Source organism: Pristiophorus japonicus, chromosome 27 (genome assembly GCF_044704955.1).
Source record: "Pristiophorus japonicus isolate sPriJap1 chromosome 27, sPriJap1.hap1, whole genome shotgun sequence".
Taxonomy (NCBI): Eukaryota; Metazoa; Chordata; class Chondrichthyes; family Pristiophoridae; genus Pristiophorus; species Pristiophorus japonicus.
Window position 1 is genome coordinate 7,593,761 of NC_092003.1, and position 27,624 is coordinate 7,621,384.

The 27,624-nt window shown below is 53.0% G+C and overlaps 1 protein-coding gene across 2 annotated transcripts in view; it reads right to left on the reverse strand.

Annotated features, from left to right (window-relative positions):
- dnajc4 (DnaJ (Hsp40) homolog, subfamily C, member 4) overlaps window positions 1–27,624 on the reverse strand; it is a 175,856-nt gene that overhangs the window by 74,669 nt on the left and 73,563 nt on the right. For both annotated transcript variants that reach the window (XM_070868212.1, XM_070868213.1), the window contains exon 6: window positions 15,222–15,386. In XM_070868212.1, the coding sequence (XP_070724313.1) occupies window positions 15,222–15,386 (165 nt within the window). The remainder of the gene's footprint in view (window positions 1–15,221; window positions 15,387–27,624) is intronic.

Below are 27,624 nucleotides of genomic sequence, written 5' to 3' on the forward strand. Positions count from 1 at the left end.
CTCGCCAGTCGAATTCAGTGACTGGGCGAGCCCGATTGTGTCAGTGCTCAAGGCGGATGGGTCGGTCAGGATATGTGGTAATTACAAGGCCACCATCAATCGGGTGTCACTCCAAGACCAGTACCCGCTACCGAGAGCGGAGGACCTCTTTGCGACGCTATCCGGTGGCAAACCTTTTTTCAAAATTGGACCTGACCTCAGCTTACATGACCCAGGAGCTGGCGAGTGAGTCGAAGAAGCTGACCACCATCACGACACACAAGGGGTTGTTTGAGTACAACAGATGTCCGTTCGGGATTCGCTCGGCCGCCGCGATCTTCTAACGAAATATGGAAAGCCTCCTCAAGTCGATTCCAGGGACGGTGGTTTTTCAGGACGACATCCTCATCACGGGTCGCGATACTGAAGAACACCTCCACAACCTGGAGGAGGTGCTATGCAGACTGGACTGGGTAGGGCTGCGACTGAAAAAGGCGAAGTGCGTCTTCCTAGCTCCAGAGGTAGAATTCCTGGGGATGAGGGTAGCAGCAGACGGGATCAGCCCTACTGCGTCCAAGACGGAAGCGATCCAGAGAGCACCCAGACCCCGTAACACGACGGAGCTGCGTTCGTTCCTGGGGCTCCTGAACTATTTTGGTAAATTTCTTCCCAAATTGAGCACACTGCTAGAGCCGCTACACGTGCTCCTACGCAAAGGTCGTGAATGGGTCTGGGGGAGGACAGCCAGGAAAGGGCTTTTAATAAAGCACGCAATTTGTTATGTTCCAACACTCTGTTAACACTATACGACTACGACCCATGTAAGAAACTTGTGTTAACGTGCGATGCGTCGTCCTATGGTGTCGTGTGTGTGTTGCAGCATGTCAATTCAAGGGTCAGTTACAGCCGGTAGCTTATGCCTCCAGGAGTCTGTCCCAGGCAGAAAGGGGTTACGGGATGGTAGAAAAGGAGGCGCTCGCATGTGTATATGCTGTAAAGAAAATGCACCAGTACCTGTTTGGCAGGAAATTTGAACTGGAGACAGATCACAAACCCCTAACGCCCCTTTTGGCCGACAACAAGGCCATAAATGCAAACGCATTGACCCGCATACAGAGGTGGGCACTCACGTTAGCCGCCTATGACTATACAATTCGGCACAGACCGGTCACCGAAAACTGCGCGATGCACTCAGCAGGCTCCCACTAGCCACCACTGAAGGGGCTACCGAGCATGCTGCTGAGATGGTCATGGCTGTTGAAGCTTTCGGAAGCGAAGGCTCACCCGTGACAGCCCGTCAGATTAAAGTCTGGACAAATAGAGACCCGCTATTATCTCTAGTCAAGAAATGTGTCCTGAATGGGGACTGGGCAGCCACGTACAGGGCATGCCCTGAGGAACTTAAACCATTTCACAGGCGTAGGGATGAACTCTCGATTCAGACCGATTGCCTACTGTGGGGAAACCGCGTAGCCATGCCCCAGATGGGCAGAGGGGTGTTCATCAGAGAACTCCACAATGAGCACCCGGGCATTGTCATGATGAAGGCAATTGCCAGGTCACACGTTTGGTGGCCAGGGATAGACGCAGATCTGGAACTTTATGTTCGCAGGTGCAACATGTGTGCCCAGCTGGGCAATGCGCCCAGGGAAGCCCCCCTTAGCCCCTGGCCATGGCCCGCCAAGCCTTGGTCACGCATCCATGTGGACTACGCAGGTCCTTTCATGGGAAAAATGTTTTTGGTTGTAGTAGACGCCTACTCCAAATGGATCGAGTGTGACATTTTAAATTCAAGCACATCCTCTGCCACGGTAGAAAGTCTACGGGCAATGTTCGCCGCCCACGGTCTACCGGACATCTTGGTCAGCGACAATGGCCCGTGCTTCACAAGCACTGAATTCCAGGACTTCATGGCAGGCAATGGAATTAACCATGTCAGAACGGCACAGTTCAAGCCGGCCTCAAACGGCCAGGCAGAACGAGCAGGGCAGATAATCAAACAGGGGATGCTCAGAATCCAAGGGGGTTCCCTACAAAGACGCTTATCACGCCTCCTGTTGGCCTATAGATCCCGACCACACTCGCTCACAGGGGTTCCACCCGCAGAGCTGCTAATGAAAAGGACGCTCAAAACCCGGCTATCCCTTATACACCCCACCATGAAAGAAATTGTCGAGAGCAGGCGCCAGTCACAATATCACTACCATGACAGGAATGCGAGGGTGCGATGCATTGATGTAAATGATCCTGTTTTTGTCCTCAACTACGTTGCAGGGCCCAAATGGCTCGCAGGCACTGTGATTGCCAAAGAGGGAAATAGGATTCTGGTAGTTACGCTTACCAATGGACAAATCTGCCGCAAACATGTGGATCAAACAAAAAGGAGGTTCAGCAACCCCATAGAAGAAGCAGAGGAAGAACACGATGTCGAGTTCACTCCACCACAGGTGACCGAACACCGGAACCAAAGGGAGGAGAGCCCAGTCACTGTAGGCAGTCCGGACAGGCCTGAGGCACCGCAAACAGCAGACACTCAGGCCAGCGCCCAACAACCGGAGCCCCAACTCAGGCGCTCTACAAGGGAGCGTAAACCACCAGAGAGACTCAACCGGTGATTCCAATAAGACTTTGGGGGGGGGGAGGTGATGTCATGTATTCAACCAGCATTGTAACTCATGTGTAATCTGACCGAAGTTGTACACCGTGAGAACACTGACCATTAGGTGGGAGACACTCTAACCTGGGCCTTCAGGTACAAAAGGGGAAGCTCCACCCACCTTCATCACTTGGAGTGCTAAGGAATAAGGGACAGGTCACAGACTGACCTTCTCTCAAGCATGGGCCTCGTGTGCATTTATACTGTGTAGTAAGGACCTATCACTTTCCTTCAATGACTGTCTGTCCCATCTGTGACGGGGACTGTGGTTCTCGTATTGGACTGTTCAGCCACCTGAGAACTCACTTTGAGAGTGGAAGCAAGTCTTCCTCGATTTCGAGGGACTGCCTATGATAATGATGATAACCTCTCCGTTATACACTGCCATACATTGTGCGCTGACGGATTATGAACTTTGGACACGTGTCCGACAGACTAAAATAACGGAGTTAGAACGAACCACTGGGCTTTCTTAGTAAAGAACGCAGCTGTCAGCTGGACTGTTGTTAAGACGCATATTGTCGTGGATGCTCAGAGAAAGTGATACCTGAAGTAGCCGATGAGAAACACCAATGTGGGCCTTGCAGAGATAAGGAAATGGGGCTGTGCAAACTGTTTTAGACGCCCCCACAAGCGGAAACAAGGGGATATTGTGGGAAAGTGGAGCTGAGTAGGTTGGGCTGCTACTCATTGGAATTCAGAAGAATGAGAGGTGATCTTATCGAAACGCAGAAGATGATGAGGGGGGGGCTCGACAAGGTGGATGCAGAGAGGATGTTTCCACTGATGGGGGAGACTAGAACTAGGGGGCACGATCTTAGAATAAGGGGCCGCCCATTTAAAACTGAGATGAGGAGAAATTTCTTCTCTCAGAGGGTTGTAAATCTGTGGAATTCACTGCCTCAGAGAGCTGTGGAAGCCGGGACATTGAATATATTTAAGGCTGAAATGGACAGTTTCTTAACCGATAAGGGGGCGGGCAGGGAAGTGGAGCTGAAACCAGGATAGAAACATAGAAACATAGAAAATAGGTGCAGGAGTAGGCCATTTGGCCCTTCGAGCCTACACTGCCATTCAACAAGATCATGGCCGATCACCCACCCCAGCACCTCCCCCCCCCACGCCCCCTCCCCTCCCCGACCCCCCCCAGCCACAAGGACCACATCCAACTCCCTCCCGAACACATCCAATGAACTGGCATCAACAACTCTCCGCGGCAGGGAACCCCACAGGCCAACAACTCCCCGAGTGAAGAAGTCGCTCCCAATCCCAACCCCAAACAGCCCACCCCCCCCATCCCAAGAACGTGCCTCCCCCCACCCCCCCCCGGGCACCGGACCCACCCAACACCAGGAACACTCCCCACCGCACCCAACCCGCCCCGTTCCCGTCAGAATCCTTCCCAATTGCCGAACCCCCCCCCCGGATGTTGAGCCCCGGCCACCCCGGAGCCACGCCCCCCGCGACACCAACACACCACATCCACCAACCGCCATCTGCGCAGTCAACCCCTTCGCCCCCACTCCGAACACTCCCCGCACCGAGGCACAGAGCCCCCAGGCCCGCCCCTCCAACACACTTCGAACCCCCCCCCCCCACCCGACCCCCAGACCTCCGCTGCAATGTGGCCCCTCCTGTCCCCCGCCCTGGGTTTCTGGCCCCCCCCCCACCTCCACCACTCTCCCCTCCATCCCCGGATCAGATCAGCCATGATCTCATTGAATGGCGGAGCAGGCTCGAGGGGCCGAGTGGCCTACTCCTCCCCCCTATGGCCCCCCCCCCCCACTCACCGGGCGGCGACGTTCCCTCTGAGCCACGCAACTCTCCGTCGGTCCGGGGACCGCCGTTTCCGATGTCAAGTTTTGGGTGTGAATGAGCCCCGCACCCAAAAAAAAAAAGAGGTGGAACATTGCCAGGCAGTACATTCACTTGAACCGAAAATGTGCTGATATTACAGCACACAACGCTCCTCGGCAGATCAAAAAGCTTGGAACACATCCCTTTACAATTTCCAATGACGACCAGCTCATTTCCTGAGGCTCTGATTTCATAACTTGGCCCCAAGTCACAGACCGAGACGTGTGTGGGTTTTTTTTCCCTCTGCACTCTCCCCAATGCAGCAACATCCTTTTTGAGAGACCGTAACAACAACTTGTATTTATATAGCGCCTTTAACGTAGTGAGACGTCACAAGGCGCTTCACAGGAGTGTTACGAGACATAAATTTGACACCGAGCCGCATAATAAGAACTTAGGGCAGGTGACCAAAAGCTTGGTCAAAGAGGTCGGTTTTAAGGAGCGTCTTGAAGGAGGAGAGAGAGGCGGAGAGGTTTAGGGAGGGAGTTCCAGAGCTTGGGGCCCAGGCAACAGAAGGCACGGCCACCGATGGTGGAGCGATTATAATCAGGGATGGTCAGGAGGGCAGAATTAGAGGAGCGCAGACATCTCGGGGGGTTGTGGGGCTGGAGGAGATTACAGAGATAGGGAGGGGCGAGGGCCATGGAGGGATTTGTAAACAAGGATGAAATTGAGGCATTGCTTAACTGGGAGCCAATGTAGGTCGGCGAGCACAGAGGGATGATGGGTGAGCGGGACTTGGTGTGAGTTAGGACACGGGGCAGCGAGCACAGGGGGTGATGGGTGAGTGGGACTCGGTGCGAGTTAGGACACGGGGCAGCGAGCACAGGGGGTGATGGGTGAGCGGGACTGGGTGCGAGTTAGGACACGGGGACAGGGAGCACAGGGGGGTGATAGGTGAACGGGACTCAGTGCGAGTTAGGACACGGGGGCAGCGAGCACAGGGGGGTGATGGGTGAGCGGGACTCGGTGCAAGTTCGGGTACGGGGGCAGCGAGCACAAGGGGTGATGGGTGAGCGGGACTCAGTGCGAGTTTGGACACGGGGGCAGTGAGCACAGGGGGTGATGGGTGAGCGGGACTCGGTGCGAGTTAGGACACGGGGCAGCGAGCACAGGAGCGTGATGGGTGAGCAGGACTCGGTGCGAGTTAGGACACGGGGGCAGCCGAGTTTTGGATCACCTCCAATTTACGTCGGGTAGAATGTGGGAGGCCGGCCAGGAGTGAGTTGGAATAGTCAAGTCTAGAGGTAACAAAGGCACGGATGAGGGCTTCAGCAGCAGATGAGCTGAGGCAAGGGCGGAGACGATGATGTCAATGATGTTATGGCAACTAATGAATGCATGAGAGCTTTCTCCAGCTGACGCTGACATCCCCACAGAGCAATCTGTCAGGCCATTCTGTCAGCACTCCTTCGCAGAGCAAGTTATTGTCTGACTAAACATTGTTCCAGCCAGTGACGTTTTTGTCAAAACAATTAGCACAGATAAAGGAAAAGAACAAACTTGCATTTCTATAGCGACTTGCACGTCCTCAGCACGTCCCAAAGCATTTCACGGCCAACAAAGCACTTTGTGGAGGGTAGTCGTTGTTGTCCCGTGGGAAACGCGGCAGCCAATTTGTGCACAGCAAGCTCCCACACACAGCATTGTGATAATGACCGGAAAATCTGTTTTAGTGATGTGGGTTGAAGGATACATATTGGTCCCAGGACACCAAGGAGAAATCCCCTGCTCTTCTTCCAATAGTGTCATCACAGGCGGTCCCTCAAACGAGGATGACTTGCTTCCACGAGTTCACAGATGTTTCAATGAAGGACCCGATGTTCCAGTCCTGAACCCCAATTGAGGGGGTGGAAGATGCCTGTGGGTGGACTTTTTTTTTAACATGTGGTGACCGTTGCACACCAGCCACCACACGGGCTTGTCAGAGCTCGGCCTTTATCCAGTGGCAAGGGTTAACTAGGACGACTGGAGACCTGCTCTGCTGCACGGACCCAGTGCGCACACGCATCGCACAGTGTGGGCTGGGCCCGTGCTGCCCCTGGGCCCTCGGCTCCTCTGGGTCCCGTACTCTCATTCACCGCACCTTCGCCCACGATGATTGACCTTCATCCAATAGTGTAATGTGATAATCACCGAATAATCTGTTTTAGTGATGTGGGTTGAGGGATACATATAGGCCCCAGGACACCCGGGAGAACTCCCTTGCTTTACTTCCAAACAATGCCCTGTGATAATGAGCAGAAACTCTATTTTTAGATGTTGGTTGATGCAGGGAACAAGGTGCAGAGAGAGACCCGAGCATTGCCTCGTTGACATTCGAATGACGGAATCCCCGGCAGTGGGTTAAATGCGTTGCCTGGTGTGTGGCCTTGACCCACAGGGACGAGGCGAATGCCAAGTTCCATCGCTGGTCCGCTGATCGCAGTTTGGAGGGGGTGAGGGACGATTGTTACCTGCCCTCCCCGGGCGAGAAGCTGACGGGATCGGGTGGACAGCCGGGTTTATCTTCCTCACCCACCGCGCACGCGTGAGTTTGTTAGCGGGCCCGCACAACACAAAGAAAAATGAGAGAGAAACATAGAAAATAGGTGCAGGAGTAGGCTATTCGGCCCTTCGAGCCTGCACCGCCATTCAATATGATCATGGCTGATCCTCTATCTCAACAGCATGGGCCCAAGTTTCCACATGATTTGCGCCTGATTTTTAGGAGTAACTGGTGGAGAACGGACTATCTTAGAAATCGCAATTCTCCACATTTTTTTTTCTGCAGTTCTAGTGAGGTAGAACAGTTCTACTTTAGAACAACATTTTTTCTTCAAAAGGGGGCGTGTCCGGCCACTGACGCCTGATTTCAAAGCTTCCACAGTGAAAACGTACTCCAAACTAAAGTAGAATGGAGCAAGTGAAGATTTTTGTAGAACTGAAAAAAACCTGTTCTACACATTAAAAAATCAGGCGCAGGTTACAAATTAGGCGCCCAGAACGAGGTGGGGGGGGAGGGGGAGGAAGGGAACTCATTAAATTCTACAATCAATCCTTATTTAAACTTCTACAAATATTATACAAATAAATCCAACCTGAATAAACATTTATAAGCAAAGAAAAGATTAAATAAACCATCTTCCTACCTGTGTGAAAGTGCTTCAGCCATCGTTCGAAGGAAACCGCCATTTGTTGCCGCGCAGGGGAGGAAGGGGAAGGAGACAGCGGCTTGTTGCCGCGGAGGGGAGGGAGGGGAAGGAGACAGCGGCTTGTTGCCGCGGAGGGGAGGAAGGGGAAGGAGACAGCGGCTTGTTGCCGCGCAGGGGAGGGAGGTGAAGGAGACAGTGAGAAGGGAAGCCTCAGTGCTGATGGCAATGTGGTTTTATTAAAAAATGTTCAAAAATTAAACAGCTACAAAGAACTACAAAAATGGCCGAGTGCCAATGTTTTTTTTCACACTGAGCATGCGCGAACGCTCCAACGCGCACGCGCAGCGTTGCCGGCAGGAAAAAAACTAATTTAAATAGTACCCGCCCCCTCCCACTTATAAAATCGGCGCGAGTGTAGGCTCCGCCCCCCTGGGCGCCGCGCCAAACAGACAAGGAGCTGCAAAGCGCTCGAGAATAGCGCGTTTTTTTTCTGGCGCCGTTTTAGGCGCGAAAAATGGGCGCCCAGCTCGGAGGGGCGCCCGTTTTCTATCCTGTGGGAACTTGGGCCCCATATTCCCGCTTTTTCCCCATACCCCTTGATGCCTTTTGTTTCTAGAAATCTATCTGTCTCCCTCTTAAATATATTCAGTGACGTGGCCTCCACAGCCTTCTGTGGTAGAGAATTCCACAGGTTCACCACCCTCCGAGTGAAAACATTTCTCCTCATCTCGGGCCTAAATTTCTACCCCGTATCCTGAGACTGTGACCCCTTGTTCTAGACTTCCCAGCCCGGGGGAAACATCCTCCCCGCATCCAGTCCGTCCAACCCCCGTCAGATATTTATACCTTTCAATGAGTTACGTGGAGAGGCTGGAGAAGCTGGGATTGTTCTCGTTGGAGCAGAGAAGGTTATGGGGAGATTTAATAGCGGCGTTGAAAATTATACAGGGCTTTGACTGAGTAAATAAGGAGAAACAGTTTTCACTGGCAGGAGGGCGGTAACTCGAGAACACAGATTTAAAGTATTTGGCAAAAGAACCAGAGAGGAGATGAAGATAAATGTTTTTACGCAGCGAGTTGTTGTGATCTGGAACGCGCTGCCTGAAAGGGCGGTGGGAGCAGATTCAATGGTAACTTTCAAAAGGCAGTTGGATACTTGAAAAGGAAACATTTGATGGGCTGTGGGTAAAGAGCGGGAGTGGGATTAATTGGATCGCTCCATCACAGAACCGGTTACAAGGATAAAGGGCCGAATGGCCTCCTCCTGTGTGTCTGATTCTATGGTTCCATTCCAGCCATGGCTCAGTGGGCAGCACACTCGCCTCGGAGTCAGAAGGTTGTGGGTTCAAGTCCCACTCCAGGGACTTGAGCACATAAATCTAGGCTGACACTCCCAGTGCGGTACTGAGGGAGCGCCGCACTGTCGGAGGTGCTGTCTTTCGGATGAGACGTTAAACCGAGGTCCCGTCTGCCCTCTCAGGTGGATGTAAAATATCCCATGGCACTATTTGGAAGAAGAGCAGGGGAGTTCTCCCTCAATCAACATAACAAAATCAGTTTATGTGGTCATTATCATGTTGCTGTATGTGGGAGCTTGCTGTGCACAAATTGGCTGTGCGTTTCTCACATTACAACAGTGACTACGCTCCAAAAGTACTTCACTGGCTGTGAAGCGCTTTGAGATGTCCGGTGGTCGTGAAAGGCGCTATATAAATGCAAGGCTTGCTTTCTTTCATTAACTGTTTGGTGAGGGATAGCTGCCTGGTGTGATATTCCTGTACACTGCTAACACGGCACCGAGCCACAGGGGAACAGGGCAAAGAGACGCAAAAAGACATCGGCCTACAGCTAAGGACAATCAGCTCCGTGCACAGCCCGGCAGATGTAGCAGGCCTTTACACAGGGACAGGGAAATGGGCTGTTATGTATGCAACCCTATGTAACCAGTATTCAACCGCCACCAGAAGGCGTATCTGTTGGAGTCCCAAGGGAGCAATGTATAGAAGCAGGCCTCCTATGCTGTACCAGCACTCTGGAGTTGGAATAAAGAGACTAAGGTCACACTTACTCACGTCTCCAGTAATCACATTACTTTATTGACGTAACATGGGCAAGCAGGTGACTGTGGGAGAACTTGAGGGAAGGTCGGAGCAGTGGACAGCACTGCAGGACTATCGAGGCGGCCACCCCACAATCTGCGTACGTGCACAAAGCCTCGTTGAACTGGAATTGGTGCCTGAGTCAAGCACCACCACCACCACAAGTTTAATATGCACCACATGCTTCATTCTGAATAAACTGGAAACAGTCGAGATAATCAGTCAACTTGCAAATGCTCGAAAAATGAGCCAATCGAGCAAATACTGGGAATCCACAGTGCGTTCGTCAGAGGGATAGATAAGACAGAAAGAAGGCTGGCAATATTTCTTATTCGACTGCCCAAATCCCACTTTCAAAGTCTGAACTTGGACTTGATGCAAATTAGGCGCTTGTTTGTAAATGAAAAGCTCTTTGTCTGGTCTTTGTGATGCTAAAAGTCTCCTTGCCCAATAATTGAAAGGATATTCATTCATAGGCGGTTCCTTGAACGAGGATGACTTGCTTCCACAAGAGTTCCCAGATGTTTCAATGAAGGACCCGATGTTCCAGGTCCTGAACTCCAATTGAGGGGGTGGAAGATGCCTGTGCGTGGATTTTTTTAACGCGGGGTGGCCGTTGCACACCAGCCACCGCACGGGCTTGACAGAGCGAGGGCTTGGTCCAGTGGCAAGGGTTGAACCAGGACGACTGGAGACCTGCTCTGCTGCACGGACCCAGTGCGCGCACATATTGCACAGTGTGGGCTGGGCCCGTGCTGCCCCTGGGCTCTCCTGGGCCCCGCACCCTCATTCGCCGCACCTCCGCCCACGATGTTCCAGGGCCCGGCGCTCCAGCTCTATTTATAGCCCCGACCTGCGGTGGTGTTCTCACACAGTTGGCCCAGCCAGTCCGTGTTGGCGAGCTGTGGCTAAGTGAATGAGGGATCACTGAGCCGCAATGCTGCACAACTAAACCCAACCTCGAGTTCGAATCTTGCCCTGGGTTCACTCCTCTGTGACCTCCGCCAGCTCCACAGCCCTCCGAGGTCCCTGCGTTCCCCCCATTCTGGCCCCTTGTCCACCCTTCACTTCCTTCGCTCCACCATAGGCGGCCGTGCCTTCAGCTGCCTGGGCTCCAAGCTCTGGAACTCCCTCCCTAAACACGTCTGACTCTCCACCTCCTTTATGATCCTCCTTAAAACTTTCCTCTTTGACCAAGCCTGTCCTAATGTCTCCTTCTTTGGCTCCTTGGCAATTTTTGTCTGATTATGCTCCTGTGAAGCGCCTTAAGGTGATTTATTATGTTAAAGACTGCAAACTCTTGTTGTAAAGTTTCCTTTACTCTGTCCCATCAAACACTCCCAGGGCAGGTACAGCACGGGGTTAGATACAGAGTAAAGCTCCCTCTACACTGTCCCATCAAACACTCCCAGGGCAGGTACAGGGGGTTAGATACAGAGTAAAGCTCCCTCTACACTGTCCCATCAAACACTCCCAGTGCAGGTACAGCACGGGGTTAGATACAGAGTAAAGCTCCCTCTACACTGTCCCATCAAACACTCCCAGTGCAGGTACAGGGGGTTAGATACAGAGTAAAGCTCCCTCTACACTGTCCCATCAAACACTCCCAGGGCAGGTACAGCACGGGGTTAGATACAGAGTAAAGCTCCCTCTACACTGTCCCATCAAACACTCCCGGGGCAGGTACAGCACGGGGTTAGATACAGAGTAAAGCTCCCTCTACACTGTCCCATCAAACACTCCCAGGGCAGGTACAGGGGGTTAGATACAGAGTAAAGCTCCCTCTGCACTGACCCATCAAACACTCCCAGGGCAGGTACAGGGGGTTAGATACAGAGTTAAGCTCCCTCGACACTGTCGCATCACACATTCCCAGGGTAGGTACAGCATGGGGTTAGATTAGAGTAAAGCTCCCTCTACACTGTCCCATCAAACACTCCCGGGGCAGGTACAGCACGGGTTTAGATACAGAGTAAAGCTCCCTCTGCACTGTCCCATCAAACACTCCTACGGCAGGTACAGCACGGGTTTAGATACAGAGTAAAACTCCCTCTACACTGTCCCATCACACACTCCCAGGGCAGGTACAGCACGGGGTTAGTACAGAGTAAAGCTCCCTCTACACTGTCCCATCAAATACTCCCGGAGCAGGTACAGCACGGGGTTAGATACAGAGTAAAGCTCCCTCTACACTGTCCCATCAAACACTCCCAGGGCAGGTACAGGGAGTTAGATACAGAGTAAAGTTCCCTCTACACTGTCCCATCACACACTCCCAGGGCAGGTATAGCACGGGGTTAGATACAGAGTAAAGCTCCCTCTACACTGTCCCATCAAACACTCCTGGGGCAGGTACAGCACGGGGTTAGATACAGAGTAAAGATCCCTCTACACTGTCCCATCAAACACTCCCGGGGCAGGTACAGCACGGGTTTAGATACAGAGTAAAGCTCCCTCTGCACTGTCCCATCAAACACTCCTACGGCAGGTACAGCACGGGTTTAGATACAGAGTAAAACTCCCTCTACACTGTCCCATCAAACACTCCCAGGGCAGGTACAGCACGGGGTTAGATACAGAGTAAAGCTCCCTCTACACTGTCCCATCAAACACTCCCAGGGCAGGTATAGCACGGGGTTAGATACAGAGTAAACCTACCTCTACACTGTCCCATCAAAAACTCCCAGGGCAGGTACAGCACGGGGTTAGATACAGAGTAAAGCTCCCTCACACTGTCCCATCAAACACTCCCAGGGCAGGTACAGCATGGGGTTAGATACAGAGGAAAGCTTCCTCTACACTGTCCCATCAAACACTCCCGGGGCAGGTACAGCACGGGTTTAGATACAGAGTAAAGCTCCCTCTGCACTGTCCCATTAAACACTCCCAGGGCAGGTACAGCACGGGGTTAGATACAGAGTAAAGCTCCCTCTACACTGTCCCATCAAACACTCCCGCGGCAGGTACAGCACAGGGTTAGATACAGAGTGAAGCTCCCTCTACACTGTCCCATCAAACACTCCCAGGGCAGGTACAGGGAGTTAGATACAGAGTAAAGCTCCCTCTACACTGTCCCACCACACACTCCCAGGGCAGGTACAGCACGGGGTTAGATACAGAGTAAAGCTCCCTCTACACTGTCCCATCAAATACTCCCGGGGCAGGTACAGCACGGGGTTAGATACAGAGTAAAGCTCCCTCTGCACTGTCCCATCAAACACTCCCAGGGCAGGTACAGGGGGTTAGATACAGAGTAAAGCTCCCTCTACACTGTCCCATCCCACACTCCCAGGGCAGGTACAGCACGGGGTTAGCTACAGAGTAAAGCTCCCTCTACACTGTCCCATCAAACACTCCCGAGGCAGGTACAGCACGGGTTTGGATACAGAGTAAAGCTCCCTCTACACTGTCCCATCAAACACTCCCAGGGCAGGTACAGCACGAGGTTTGATACAGAGTAAAGCTCCCTCTACATTGTCCCATCAAAAACTCCCGGGGCAGGTACACCACGGGGTTAGATACAGAGTAAAGCTCCCTCTACACTGTCCCATCAAACACTCCCAGGGCAGGTACAGGGAGTTAGATAAGAGTAAAGCTCCCTCCACACTGTCCCATCACACACTCCCAGGGCAGGTATAGCACAGGGTTAGATACAGAGTAAAGCTCCCTCTACACTGTCCCATCAAACACTCCCGGGGCAGGTACAGCACGGGGTTAGATACAGAGTAAAGCTCCCTCTACACTGTCCCATCCAACACTCCCAGTGCAGGTACAGCACTGTCGAATTCGTTCTATTCTGCTCTAACCTGCCTTCCCAGTGAAAGAGAGGCGGCAGACAGAGAGGATTTCCATCGGCATGAGTGTGTGCTGGATTTGATAACGTGTGTGAATGGTGAAGAGCCATTGACTAATGCACTTCCCCACACAGTTAACCCTCAAGATCATCAGGAACACGGGTGAAATACTTTACTACTCCATGTGCTGGATTGTACAGCTCCGGGGCAGGGTGAAAGACTGCGCTGAGGACTCCAGCGTCCCGCCGTGATCCTCCGGTCGGGTTTTGCGGCGGTGCGGAGCAGCGCCAGCGGGAAGAGCTGCGCCGGGTGTGCAACGCCCCCATGGTCGCGACACCGGCAGGAGTTTGGTCTTCTGCCCGATCCGTGCGCCCGGAAGTGTGCCGGCAATGATCGCCTGTGAAATCAGTGCGGTCCGGCATAGCCGGCGGGGGTGAAGGCGGTAAAGTACTCCGCAGCTAAGTGCGAGTCTTTGTTCTTTTAACTTTTTGAGCGGTTTGTGTTGTGGTCGCTTGGGCAATGATTTTGTGTGTGTTTTTATTTTTTAAGGGCCCCCCCTCCCTCCTCCCCCTCAAGGCGTCTCTCGGAGCGCACACAGCCCGGCAGTTTAGCTCCAGACTTTCCCATCCTTGCGCCACGAAAAGTGTACAACGCCCCTGTTATATATGCAGACTATAGATATACTCCCTGTGCAGTCACTGTATAGTTGCATAAGATGGAGACTTGTTACCTGATGTATTATCAATAAGGTTTACACTGTGTATATACTATGCTGGCACCACTAGAGGGTGCAACTGGTGGGTTTCCTGTCCTGCCCTGGTGGCAGGGCCTGTATAAAAGGGGAGCCACCATGCCTGTGCCTCACTCTGGAGTTAGGAATAAAGGACCAAGGTAACTACAGTTTATGTACAACACATTGCCTCGTGGAGTCATTCATAGGTACAGTACAGACATAATAGCCTCCCGTAGCATGGCATCCCACGACAGGGCCCAGATGCCGAAACTTCCGTACCAAAGCGCAACTCATTCCCGGCCAGTAACTTTCCTGTCCCGCCTCCGTTTTCACAGAAAAGCCTAAAATCCAGCCCAATAGCTGCGTACAGCAAACGCATGAGAACATAAGAAATAGGAGCAGGGGTTGGCCATTCGGCCCCTCGAGCCTGCTCCTCCATTTAATACGATCATGGCTGATCCAATCATGGACTCAGGTCCACTTCTCCGCCCGCCCCCTTAATCCCTTATCAGTTAAGAAATTGTCTATCTCTGTCTTAAATATATTCAATGTCCCGGCTTCCACAGCTCTCTGAGGCAGCGAAGTCCACAGATTTACAACCCTCTGAGAGAAGAAATTCCTCCTCATCTCAGTTTTAAATGGGCGGCCCCTTATTCTAAGATTATTCCCTCTAGTTCTAGTCTCCCCCATCAGTGGAAACATCCTCTCTGCATCCACCTTGTCAAGCCCCCTCATAATCTTATACATTTCGATAAGATCACCTCTCATTCTACTGAATTCAAATGAGTAGAGGCCTAACCTACTCAACCTTTCCCATTAAGTCAACCCCCTCATCCCCGTAATCAACCGAGTGAACCTTCTCTGAACTGCCTCCAAAGCAAGTATATCCTTTCGTAAATATGGAAACCAAAACCGTATGCAGTATTGCTACATAAGGGAAACCACTCGAAGGTTACACATCGCACCCACCTGAAGCCAACGTAGTGGATGATTACGCTCGCGAACATAATGAAGACGCAGTAACCGAACACCTTCAGATTCCTCTTCCGTTTCTTCGTGCCCTGAAAGGCTGCAGACGCGTCTGGCGGGGCGTATCGGAACTGCTCCCAGTATCTCCACTGCTCGGACTTCTTGCTGCGTTTGAGGGGGGCGCGGGAGAGCAAGGGTAAGGAAACAAAGATTAAAAACAGATTAAGCTCAATGGATGCTTATCCCCCACGTGAACTGAATCTGAAATCCAATGCCATTATCAGAAAGATGCATTTGTTTGCTGATCATTCTGCTACATTCCTTTTGCTTCTGTTTAATTACAGATCTTGTAAATAAATCCGATTACAAAGCCTTAGCCTGAACAGCATGCCCTGGAAATGTGGTGTTTTGGACCTTTTGGAGAGAAAGAAATACTTGGATTTATATAGCGCTTTTCGCTACCACTGGACATCTCAAAGCGCTTTACAGCCAATGAAGTACTTTTGAAGTGTGGTCACTGTTGTAATATGGGAAACGCGGCAGCCAATTTGCGCACAGCAAACTTCAACAAAAAGCAATGTGATAGTGACCAGATAATCTGTTTTTGTGAAGTTGACTGAGATTCAAGTTCCAGGTGACATGAGATAAATTGAGGAAATTAGGAAAAAGTAGGAATGTTAGGAGGAAGCAGTTCATTCAAAGGGCAAAGTGGCAGAAGGTGGGTAGGTGGTGTTGAGGGATATGGGGAGAAGATGGGTAGATGGGGTTGGGGGATATGGGGAGAAGGTGGGTAGGTGGGGTTGGGGGATATGGGGAGAAGGTGGGTAGGTGGGATATGGGGAGAAGGTGGGTAGGTGGGGTTGGGAGATATGGGGAGATGGTGGGTAGGTGGGGTTGGGGGATATGGGGAGAAGGTGGGTAGGTGGGTTTAGGGGATATGGGGCGAAGGTGGGTAGATGGGGCTGAAGGATATGGGGAGAAGGTGGGTAGATGGGGCTGAAGGATATGGGGAGAAGGAGCGATTGAGGGATATGGGGAGAAGGTGGGTAGGTGGGGTTGGGGGATATGGGGAGAGAGTGGGTAGGTGGGGTTGGGGATATGGGGAGAGGGTGGGTAGGTGGGGTAGGTGGATATGGGGAGAGGGTGGGTAGGTGGGGTAGGTGGATATGGGGAGAGGGTGGGTAGGTGGGGTTTTGGTATATGGGGAAAGGGTGGGTAGGTGGGGTTGGGGGATATGGGGAGAGGGTGGGTAGGTGGGGTTGGGGGATATGGGGAGAGGGTGGGTAGGTGGGGTAGGTGGATATGGGGAGAGGGTGGGTAAGTGGGGTTGGGGGATATGGGGAGACGGTGTGTAGGTGGGGTTGGGGGATATAGGGAGAGGGTGGGTAGGTGGGGTTGGGGGATATGGGGAGAGGGTGGGTAGGTGGGGTTAGGTGATATGGGGAGAGGGTGGGTAGGTGGGGTTGGGGGATATGGGGAGAGGGTGTGTAGGTGGGGTTGGGGGATATGGGGATTGGGTGGGTAGGTGGGGTTGGGGGACATGGAGAGAGGGTGGGTGGGTGGGGTTGGGGGATATAGGGAGAAGGTGGGTAGGTGGGGTTGGGGATATGGGGAGAGGGTGGGTAGGTGGGGTTGGGGATATGGGGAGAGGGTGGGTAGGTGGGGTTGGGGATATGGGGAGAGGGTGGGTAGGTGGATATGGGGAGAGGGTGGGTGGGGGGACTGAGGGATATGGGGAGAGGGTGGGTAGGTGGGGTTGGGGGATATGGGGAGAAGGTGGGTAGGTGGATATGGGGAGAGGGTGGGTGGGGGGGCTGAGGGATATGGGGAGAGGGTGGGTAGGTGGGGTTGGGGGATATGGGGAGAAGGTGGGTAGGTGGAGTTGGGTGATATGGGGAGAGGGTGGGTAGGTGGGGTTGGGTGATATGGGGAGAGGGTGGGTAGGTGGGGTTGGGTGATATGGGGAGAGGGTGGGTAGGTGGAGTTGGGGGATATGGGGAGAGGGTGGGTAGGTGGGGTTGGCGATATGGGGAGAAGGTGGGTAGGTGGATATGGGGAGAGGGTGGGTAGGTGGGGTTGGCGATATGGGGAGAGGGTGGGTAGGTGGGGTTGGCGATATGGGGAGAGGGTGGGTAGGTGGGGTTGGCGATATGGGGAGAGGGTGGGTAGGTGGGGTTGGGGGATATGGGGAGAAGGTGGGTAGGTGGATATGGGGAGAGGGTGGGTAGGTGGGGTTGGGTGATATGGGGAGAGGGTGGGTGGGGGGGGGGCTGAGGGATAGGGTGAGAAGGCGGGTAGATAGGATTGAGGGATATGGTTGGAAGGTGGGTAGGGGGGATATGGGGAGAAGGTAGGGTTGAGGGTGCATAGTTGAGGTTGAAGATAAGTTGCGGGCGAGGGATATTGGCAGGTGGGATAGAGGGAAATGGGGAGGTGGGTAGGTGAGGTTGAGGGATATGTGAGGAGGTGGGTCGGTGAGGGATGTGGTGTGAAGGTGAGGGATGAGGGGAAAAGGTGTGAAGCTGAGGGTGAGGGATGCACTGGGAAGGTTGGTTAATGGGATTGATCTATGATAAAGGGACAGGATCGTCGGACCGAATGGACTTGTCCTGTTTCTTTCAGTGGCCCAAGCCAGACCATGCCTGCTCTTTCCGCCATCGGAAAAGTAGCAACGACACAGTCTCAGGATAAGGGGTTGGCCATTGAGGACTGAGATGAGGTGAAATCGCTTCACAAAGAGGGTGGTGGATCTTTGGAATTCTCGGCCCCAGAGGGCTGTGGAGGTTGGGTCATTGAGGCCGAGAACGCTAGATTTTTGGATATTAAGGGAATCGAGGGATCGGGCGGGAAAGTGGAGCTGAGGTCGAAAGGTCAGCCGTGATCTTCTTGAATGGCGGAGCGGGCTGGAGGGGCCGAAAGGCCTGCTCCTGCTTCGTGTGTCCCGAATGAGACTGTGACATCGAGCGGGGCAGGGCAAGCCGAGGTGATGGACTGCTCCGATCCTTCATGGTCCCCATTCCGATGGGTCAACGCGGAGAAGAGCCGGCGCGACAGTCACAGCGAGGCGACAGTCACAGCGAGGCGACAGTCACAGCGAGGCGACAGTCACGTCTTACCGCGTGAACTCTGACCTCCGCTTTCAGAAGGCCGGCCTCGAGGAGAAAAGGGGCCCCCCCCGAGTGACCGCAGGACCCCATTCCACAGCCGGCCGGCAGCATGCCTGCAGAAAGCGCGACAGAAAATTCTTCTCTCCCATTCCGTCCCAGCGCAGGGGAAAATATTTACAGGATTCTAGTCCTGGTCAACCCCTTGAAAGGAAAAAAAAAAGGGTTCGATGGCCTCGACAGTGAATGGAAGCTGTCAGTTCAGTGACTGAGGCCATGCAGGCAAACTGACAGGACGAGAATTATAAGAATCAAGGCATGAAAAGATTATTATTTTTTTTTTTTTGGAAAAAAACCTGCCGGGATTATAATGCCATGGCTCTGCTTCATTTAGGCTCGCAAGCCCGGGCGGTTCAGTTTATTTGTGCTTTCGGCTTACTTTACACACAAGGTGTGGATTAAGACGTACGTCAAGCGTGGATCCGGGTTCTATTGATTGTGAAGGGGGGCTTGGGGCAGCAGTGAAAAGGCACATACATGCTACCACCGCTCTCTATTATCCAGCACTCAACACTCGAGAGAGGCAGTACATTCCGAACCCAGCAGCGATTCACCTCCCCCCCACAACCCACCTGCCCCCCACAAAAAAACTGTTCGGTATTGGGCTTTTCCCGAGCCTGTGGGACTTTAGCTGCTGCCGTTTGACCCGCAGCATTTCGCATGGTGCCCAGTCACGCACTTAAAACTAAAAGCGGAATATTTCCGCCTGTTTTAGGAATTAGATTTAATGAGAAAGACTTGCATTTATATCGCGCCTTTCACCACCTCAGGACGTCCCAAAGCGCTTTACAGCCAATGAAGTACTTTCTGGAGTGCAGTCACTGTTGTAATGCGGCAGACATATTGCACACAGCAAGCTCCCACACACAGCAATGTGATAATGACCCGGATCATCTGTTTTAGTGATGTTGGTTGAGGGATAAATATTGGCCCCAGGACACCGGGGAGAACTCCCCCTGCTCTTCTTTCAATACTGCCATGGGATTTTTTTACATCCACCTGAGAGGGAAGACGGGGCCTCGGTTTAACGCCTCATCCGAAAGACAGCAACTCCGACAGTGTGGTGCTCCCTCAGTACTGCCCCTCCGACAGTGCGGTGCTCCCTCAGTACTGCCCCTCCGACAGTGCGGGGCTCCCTCAGTACTGCCCCTCCGACAGTGCGGCGCTCCCTCAGTACTGCCCCTCCGACAGTGCGGCACTCCCTCAGTACTGCCCCTCCGACAGTGTGGTGCTCCCTCAGTATTGCCCCTCCGACAGTGCGGCGCTCCCTCAGTACTGCCCCTCCGACACTGCGGTGCTCCCTCAGTATTGCCTCTCCGACAGTGCGGCGCTCCCTCAGTACTGCCCCTCCGACAGGGCGGCGCTCCCTCAGTACCGCCCCTCCGACAGTGCGGTGTTCCCTCAGTACCGCCCCTCCGACATTCCCTCAGTACCGCCCCTCCGACAGTGCAGCGCTCCCTCAGTACTGCCCCTCCGGCAGTGCAGCGCTCCCTCAGTAATGCTCCTCCAACAGTGCGGCGCTCCCTCAGAACCGCCCCTCCAACAGTGCGGCACTCCCTCAGTACTACCCCTCCGACTGTGCGACGCTCCCTCAGTGCTGCCCCTCCGACAGCACAGTACGGCGCTCCCTCGGTGCTGCCCCTCCGACAGCACAGTACGGCGCTCCCTCAGTACTGCCCCTCCGACAGCGCAGTACGCCGCTCCCTCAGCACTGCCCCTCCGACAGTGCGACGCTCCCTCACTACTGCCCCTCCGACAGTGCGACGCTCCCTCAGTACTGCCCCTCCGACAGTGCGACGCTCCCTCAGTACTGCCCCTCTGACAGTGCGACGCTCCCTCAGTACTGCCCCTCCGACAGTGCGACGCTCCCCCAGTACTGAATTCTTCAGCGAAGAACCCATAAATCAATTACATTACACTATGTAGTTACATTAAATGAGAAGTCTTGTCTTCCAAAGAGGTCTGATCTAGGGAAGCATGAGTTACACTCAGATTGGTGAAAGGGATATACAGCAAGTGTGAAGGGTCGCTAAAGAGAGCTATCTGCTTTCAGTGGTTGTATAATCAAATGTATTTACATATCTTAACGCAAGCCTCTTGAGCATCCCTGATTATAATCGCTCCACCATTGGTGGCCGTGCCTTCAGCTGCCTGGGCCCCAAGCTGTGGAACTCCCTCCCTAAACCTCTCCGACTCTCTCTCCTCCTTTAATACGCTCCTTAAAACCGACCTCTTTGACCGAGCTTTTGGTCACCTGCCCTGACATCTTTTGTGAAGCGCCTTGAGATGTTTCACTTGAAGGCAAGCTGTTGTTGATATTGTGAGACAAAGAGACATCGCACAAACGCATGACATTCTCACCCACTCGTATCACCAATCAGTCATCTCCAGGCTCAAAGGGGTTAGATTCCTGAGGGGGCTTGACAGGGCAGATGCGGAGAGGATGTTTCCCCTCGTGGGGGAATCTAGAACTCGGGGGCATAGTTTCAGAATAAGGGGTCGCCCATCTCAAATGGAAATGAGGAGGAATTTCTGCTCTCAGAGGGTCGTGAATCTGTGGAACTGTGGAGGCTGGGTCATTGAATATATTTAAAGTGGAGATAGACAGATTTTTGAACGATAGTGGAGTGAAGGGTTATGGGAGCGGACAGAGGAGTGGAGCTGAGGTTATAAGGACACCTTCAAAGCGTCCCTGATAAAGTGCAACATCCCCACCGACACCTGGGAGTCCCTGGCCAAAGACCAGTCCGCCCTAAGTGGAGGAAGTGCATCCGGGAGGGCGCTGAGCACCTCGAGTCTCGTCACCAAGAGCATGCAGAGACCAAGCACAGGCAGCGGAAGGAGCGTGTGGCAAACCAGTCCCACCCTCCCCTTCCCTCAACCACTGTCTGTCCCACCTGTGACAGGGACTGTGGCTCTCGTATTGGACTGTTCAGCCACCTAAGGAGTCATTTTAAGAGTGCAAGCAATTCCGAGGGACTGCTTAGGACGATGATGATGGGAGCTGAGGCCAAGATCAGATCAGCCATGATCTTATTGAATGGCGGAGCAGGCTCGAGGGGCCGAATGGCCAACTCCTGCTCCTATTTCGTATGTTCTTATGTGTAGTTGCCGAATAAGGGATTACATTAACATCCGATACGGAAAGGGCGATTTACCAGGAGGGGCGCGAAAGGGGAAAGCGACTGTTTGTGAGGTACTCATAGCCATTAAATACCGCTTTGGGTATAAACAGAAAGCTGTGTGTGTACCTCTGCTGTACATCCATCCACCGGTGCCCTTAATCATCAAAGCACCATTAAAATCCACAGCGGACAAGAGGAGCTGTCAGCGAGAATTAAACAACGATGACAAATTCACAACACAAATCACTCGACTGCACAGTTCTTTCCTCTTCACTAATCCTTTGGAAGTGCGGAACTCCAATCTGAAATCATGACACATCAAACGACCCTTGTAAAAAGTCTCCCCCCCTCGTAGTTTTCTCATCCTTTCTCCTCTCCTGAAGCAGTGCTGCACGCACTGAAGGCTTTCTGGGGCTGCGGCTTCAATCACAGCGGGCGATTCAATCAGAGCACCCTCCTAATTGAGGCCGTTCCTTGTCCTCGCCCTCCATCTGCCCAGCAGCAATCGCCGGGAGTTTCTTGTCCCGACTGCTGTGCCTGAGCCATCCAAGACAAAGCAGCCCGCTTGATCGACACCCCGTCCAACACCTTCAACACTCACTCCCTCCACCACCGGCGCCCCCTGGCTGCAGTGTGCACCGTCTACAGGATACCCTGCAGCAACTCGCCAAGGCTTCTTCGGCAGCACCTCACAAACCCGCGACCTCTACCCGCCTAGAAGGACAAGGGCAGCAGGCGCATGGGAACACCACCACCTCCACGTTCCCCTCCCAGTCACACACACGCCATCCCGACTTGGAAATATATCGGCCGTTCCTTCATCGTCGCTGGGTCACAATCCTGGCACACCCTCCCTAACAGCACTGTGGGAGCACCTTCACCACACGGACTGCAGCGGTTCAAGGCGGCGGCTCATCAACACCTTCTCAAGGGGCAATTAGGGACGGGCAATAAATGCTGGGCCTTACCAGCGACGCCCACATCTCAGGAACTAATTAAAAAATAAAGGTTAGCCCACACATTTGACACTCTTCGAATAAGGTTCCAATGCCCCCCACCTCCTAATGAATCTATGTAAAATCCTCGTTCTCATTTACAAATCTCTCCTTGCCCCTTCTATCCTTACAACCTTCTCTAGCCCAACTCACCAACATTCATTCATTCATCATTCATAGGCGGTCCCTCGAACGAGGATGACTCGCTTCCCCAAGAGTTCATAGATGTTTCAATGAAGGACCCGATGTTCCAGGTCCTGAACTCCATTTGAGGGGGTGGAAGATGCCTGTGGGTGGATTTTTTTAACGTGGGGTGACCGTTGCACACCAGCCACCACACGGGGCGCGACAGAGCCAGGTTTTGGTCCAGTGGCAAGGGTTAACCAGGACGACTGGAGACCTGCTCTGCTGCACGGACCTAGTGCGCTCACATATCGCACAGTGTGGGGCTGGGCCCGTGCAGCCCCTGGGCCCGTGCTGCCCCTGGGCCCCGTACCCTCATTCGCCACAGCTTCGCCCACGATGTTCCAGGGCCCGGCGCTCCAGCTCTATTTATAGCCCCGACCTGCGGTGGTGGTCTCACACAGGTCGGGGCGGCCCAACAGAGTGAGTGTAACAGTTGGCCCAACCAGTCCGTGTTGGCAAACTGTAGCTGGAATCCCATGTGCCCGCTCTGTTCCCATATCCCTTTATCCTCCGTCCCTTCAACCAGCTACCTAACCTGTGCTTAAATGTCGGCATGTTCTCTGCTTCAATCACCGACTTGCGGGAAACACTCCACACCCTCACAACAATCCCCCTTTCCCGCTCTCGGTCCGTAGCCCTGTCGGTTACAAGCGCACATTCAAGTACTTTTTAAATGTGGTGAGGGTTTCTGCCTCTACCACCCTTTCAGGCAGTGAGTTCCGCCCCAGACCCCCACCACTCTGTGGGTGGAAACATTTCCCCTCAAATCCCCTCTAAACTTCCCCCCGATTACTTTAAATCTATGCCCCCTGGTTATAGTCCCCTCTGCCAAGGGAAACAGGTCCGTCCTATCCACTCTATCCAGGCCCCTCATCATTTCATACACCTCAATTGGATCTCCCTTCAGCCTCCTCTGTTCCAAAGAAAACAACCCCAGCCTATCCAATCTTTCCTCATCGCTAAAATTCTAGCTAGAACTCTAAAACATGCACGTGAAGTGCTGTAACCTACAGGGCTACGGACGGTGAACTGGAAAGTGGGATTAGGCCGGATAGCTCTTTGACGGCCGGCACGGACACGATGGGACAAATGGCCTCCCTTCCGTGGTGTAAATGTCGACAGATCCAGGATACTGTGCATGAAAGACACATAACTGTACGTTGGGAAGGTGTGCCGTGCTTTATTACACAGAACGAGGGTGGGGAGAGAAGATATGGCAGCTGCTGAACTACAGCACTATAAAAGCAAAATATCGCTGATGCTGGAAATCGGAAATATAAACAGAAAATGCTGCGAACTCTCAGCAGGTGAGTCAGGCACCTGTGGAGAGAGAAACAGAGTTAACGTTTCAGGTCGATGACCCTTGGGCAGAACTGGAAAAAGTTAAGAGATGCAACGGGGTTTTTAAGCAATCTTAACTTGCCCCATTGCCATCTCCTCTTGGCCTGCACCATCATCCCTTTTGTCATTTAATCTCTCCTGCCCTCCACCCTATCACAGACCTTCCCTTTTGTTCATTCCTCCCCTCCCCCTTCCCCAGCCTCTGCACTTGCTTAAAATCCTGTTACAGCTCTAACTTTTTCCAGTTCTAGCGACCTGAATTGTTAAGAACATAAGAGTTCGGAGCAGGCCATTCGGCCCCTTGAGTCTGCTCCGCCACTCAATGAGATCATGGCTGATCATCGACCTCAACTCCACTTTCCCGCCCTGTTATGTGTGCAGTAAAGGTTCAAACTGAGTACTGTTTAACTAAGCAAGGTACAACCTTGCTTCTGCTTTATTTAGGCCTAAAGTGCCTGACTCTCAAAATGGCTGGCCTTTTACACCAGAGCAGCACCGTGTGCATGCTGCTCAGTGGCCTCCAACAATGCCGCCATCTGGTGGCTACAAACAGACTGTACATACATGACACACCCGATCCCTTGATTCCCCTTGACTCCAAAAATCTATCGATCTCAGCCTTGCATATACTCAGAGACTCAGCATCCACGGCCCTCTGGGGCAGAGAGTTCCAAAGATTCACCACCCTCTGAGTGAAGAAATTCCTCCTCATCTCAGTCCTAAATGGCCGATCCCTTATCCTGAGACTGTGTGACCCCTGGTTCGAGACTCCCCAGCCCCAGGGGGGAAACACCCTCCCTGCATCTACCCTGTCAGTCTCCCTCAGAATCATTCTGCTCAACTCCAGAGAGTATAGGCCCATTCTACACAATCTAACATAAGAAATAGGAGCAGGAGTAGGCCATAGAGCCCCTCGAGCCTGCTGCGCCATATAATACGATCATGGCTGATCCGATCATGGACTCAGGTCCACTTCCCCGCCCGTTCCCCATAACCCCTTAATCCCCTATCGGTTAACATAGAAACATAGAAAATAGGTGCAGGAGCAGGCCATTCGGCCCTTCGAGCCTGCATCACCATTCAATATGATCATGGCTGATCATGCAACTTCAGTACCCCACTCCTGCTTTCTCTCCATACCCATTGATCCATTTAGCCGTAAGGGCCACATCTAACTCCCTTTTGAATTTATCCAACGAACTGGACTCAACAACTTTCTGTGGTAGAGAATTCCACAGGTTCACAATTCTCTGGGTGAAAAAGTTTCTCCTCATCTCGGTCCTAAATGGCTTAACCCTTACCCTAAGACTGTGACCCCTGGTTCTGGACTTCCCCAACATCGGGAACATTCTTCCTGCATCTAACCGGTCCAATCCCGTCAGAATTTTATATGCTTCCATGAGATCCCCTCTCATTCTTAAGAAGCTGTCTTATCTCTGTCTCAAATTTATTCAATGTCCCGGCTTCCACAGCTCTCTGAGGCAGCACATTCCACAGATATACAGCCCTCAGAGAAGAAATTCCTCCTCATCTCAATTTTAAATGGGCGGCCCCTTATTCTAAGATTATGCCCCCTAGTTCTAGTCTCCCCTATCTCGCATCATAAAACAGCCTCTCATCCCAGGGATCAATTGAGTGAATCTCCGTTGCACCGCCTCCAAGGCAAGTGTATCCTTCCTTAGATAAGGAGACCAAAACTGTGCACAGTACTCCAGGTGTGGTCTCACCAAGGCCCTGTACAGTTGTAGCAAGACTTCCTTAACTCTGTTTCTCTCTCCACAGACGCTGCCTGCCCCGCTGAGTATTTCCAGCATTTTCTGTTTTGATTTCAGCTAAACTGCAGCCACCGCCAACTGGGACGTTCATTCCTGATAAAACACAGAAACAGCATCAAGAAGCCCTTTTCCGTCAGGGTCTCTACAAGCTCCAGATTGAAAACAGTTGTAAAACTTCTTTACATCGCATTAACACAACATTCGGCAGTAATTTTACACAATTGTAGTCGCCCGCCTGCGGGAGATGAGATTTAGCAGACTGCGTGCACTACGAGTTAAACTATTGGACGAGTAAGAGGCATTGTATGTAAGATCAGGAGTTAGCAGTTAACTGTTGTGCTTGCGTCTGAAATTCTACACTAAGTGAGCGAACGGGCGACATTTGTGGTATTTGAGGGATTATACGGTTGGGGAGGAATTTATTGGGACATTCTCGAAGCTGTGATCTGTTAAATCTCATTACTTCCCTGCTTCACGTTACCCCCTGCAACTGTCGCCAGAGCAACTCGGAAGGTTATCACTGGTCCTGATTAACGGCAGACCAGGGTGACAGAGGGCATCACGCCTGGTGCCTGGCTCAGACGGGCATCGATGAAGAATTGCCCGCTCTGCTCGCTGCCCTCGTTCTGCAAATCCTTTCAACGGGAATTCGATGGATCTTCAAATGAGCACAAGCCGAGCTGTGGCCATCGTGGCTCTGTGGGTCGCACTCTCTCTCGCCGTTGAGCCGGAAGATTGTCGCTGCGCTGTCGGAGGGGCAGTACTGAGGGAGTGCCGCACTGTCGGAGGGGCAGTACTGAGGGAGCGCCGCACTGTCGGAGGGGCAGTACTGAGGGAGTGCCGCACTGTCGGAGGGGCAGTACTGAGGGAGCGCCGCACTGTCGGAGGGGCAGCACTGAGGGAGCGCCGCACTGTCGGAGGGGCAGTACTGAGGGAGCGCCGCACTGTCGGAGGGGCAGTACTGAGGGAGCGCCGCACTGTCGGAGGGGCAGTACTGAGGGAGCGCCGCACTGTCGGAGGGGCAGTACTGAGGGAGCGCCGCACTGTCGGAGGGATAGTACTGAGGGAGCACTGCAGACAAAATTGTACACCCATCCACATAAAGGAGATATTACGACAGGTGACCAAAAGCTTGGTCGAAGAGGTAAGCTTTAAGGAGCATCTTAAAAGGAGGAGGGAGGGAGTTCCAGAGCTTGGGGCCCGGGCAACAGAGGGCACAGCACCAATGGTGGAAATGAGAGATGCTGAAGAGGGCAGAATTAGAGGAGAGCAGAGATCTTGGGGGGTTGTGGGGCTGGAGGAGATTACAGAGATAGGGAGGGGCGAGGGCCATGGAGGGACTTCTAAACAAGGATGAGAATTTTGAAACGAGGCGTTGCTTAACCAGGAGCCAATGTAGGTCAGTGAGCACAGGGGGTGATGGGTGAGCGGGACTCGGTGCGAGTTAGCACACTTGGGCAGCGAGCACAGGGGGTGATGGGTGAGCGGGACTCGGTGCGAGTTAGCACACTTGGGCAGCGAGCACAGGGGGTGATGGGTGAGCGGGACTCGGTGCGAGTTAGGACACGGGGCAGAGTTTAGGATCAGCTCTAGTTTACGTGGGGTAGAATGTGGGAGGTGGCCGGGAGTGTGTTGGAATAGTCAAGTCTAGAGGTATCGAAGGCATGGAGAATGCTCAAATGCAGTTGCCTGAACTGCCGACTTGGCTGAGCTCGATTAAAGATCAGGACCCGGGACATTTCTAGTCTGTGTGGGCCAGTGCCAAGGGGAAACAAGGATGACTTGCTTCCACGACAAAAAAGGGATGAGTTCACAGG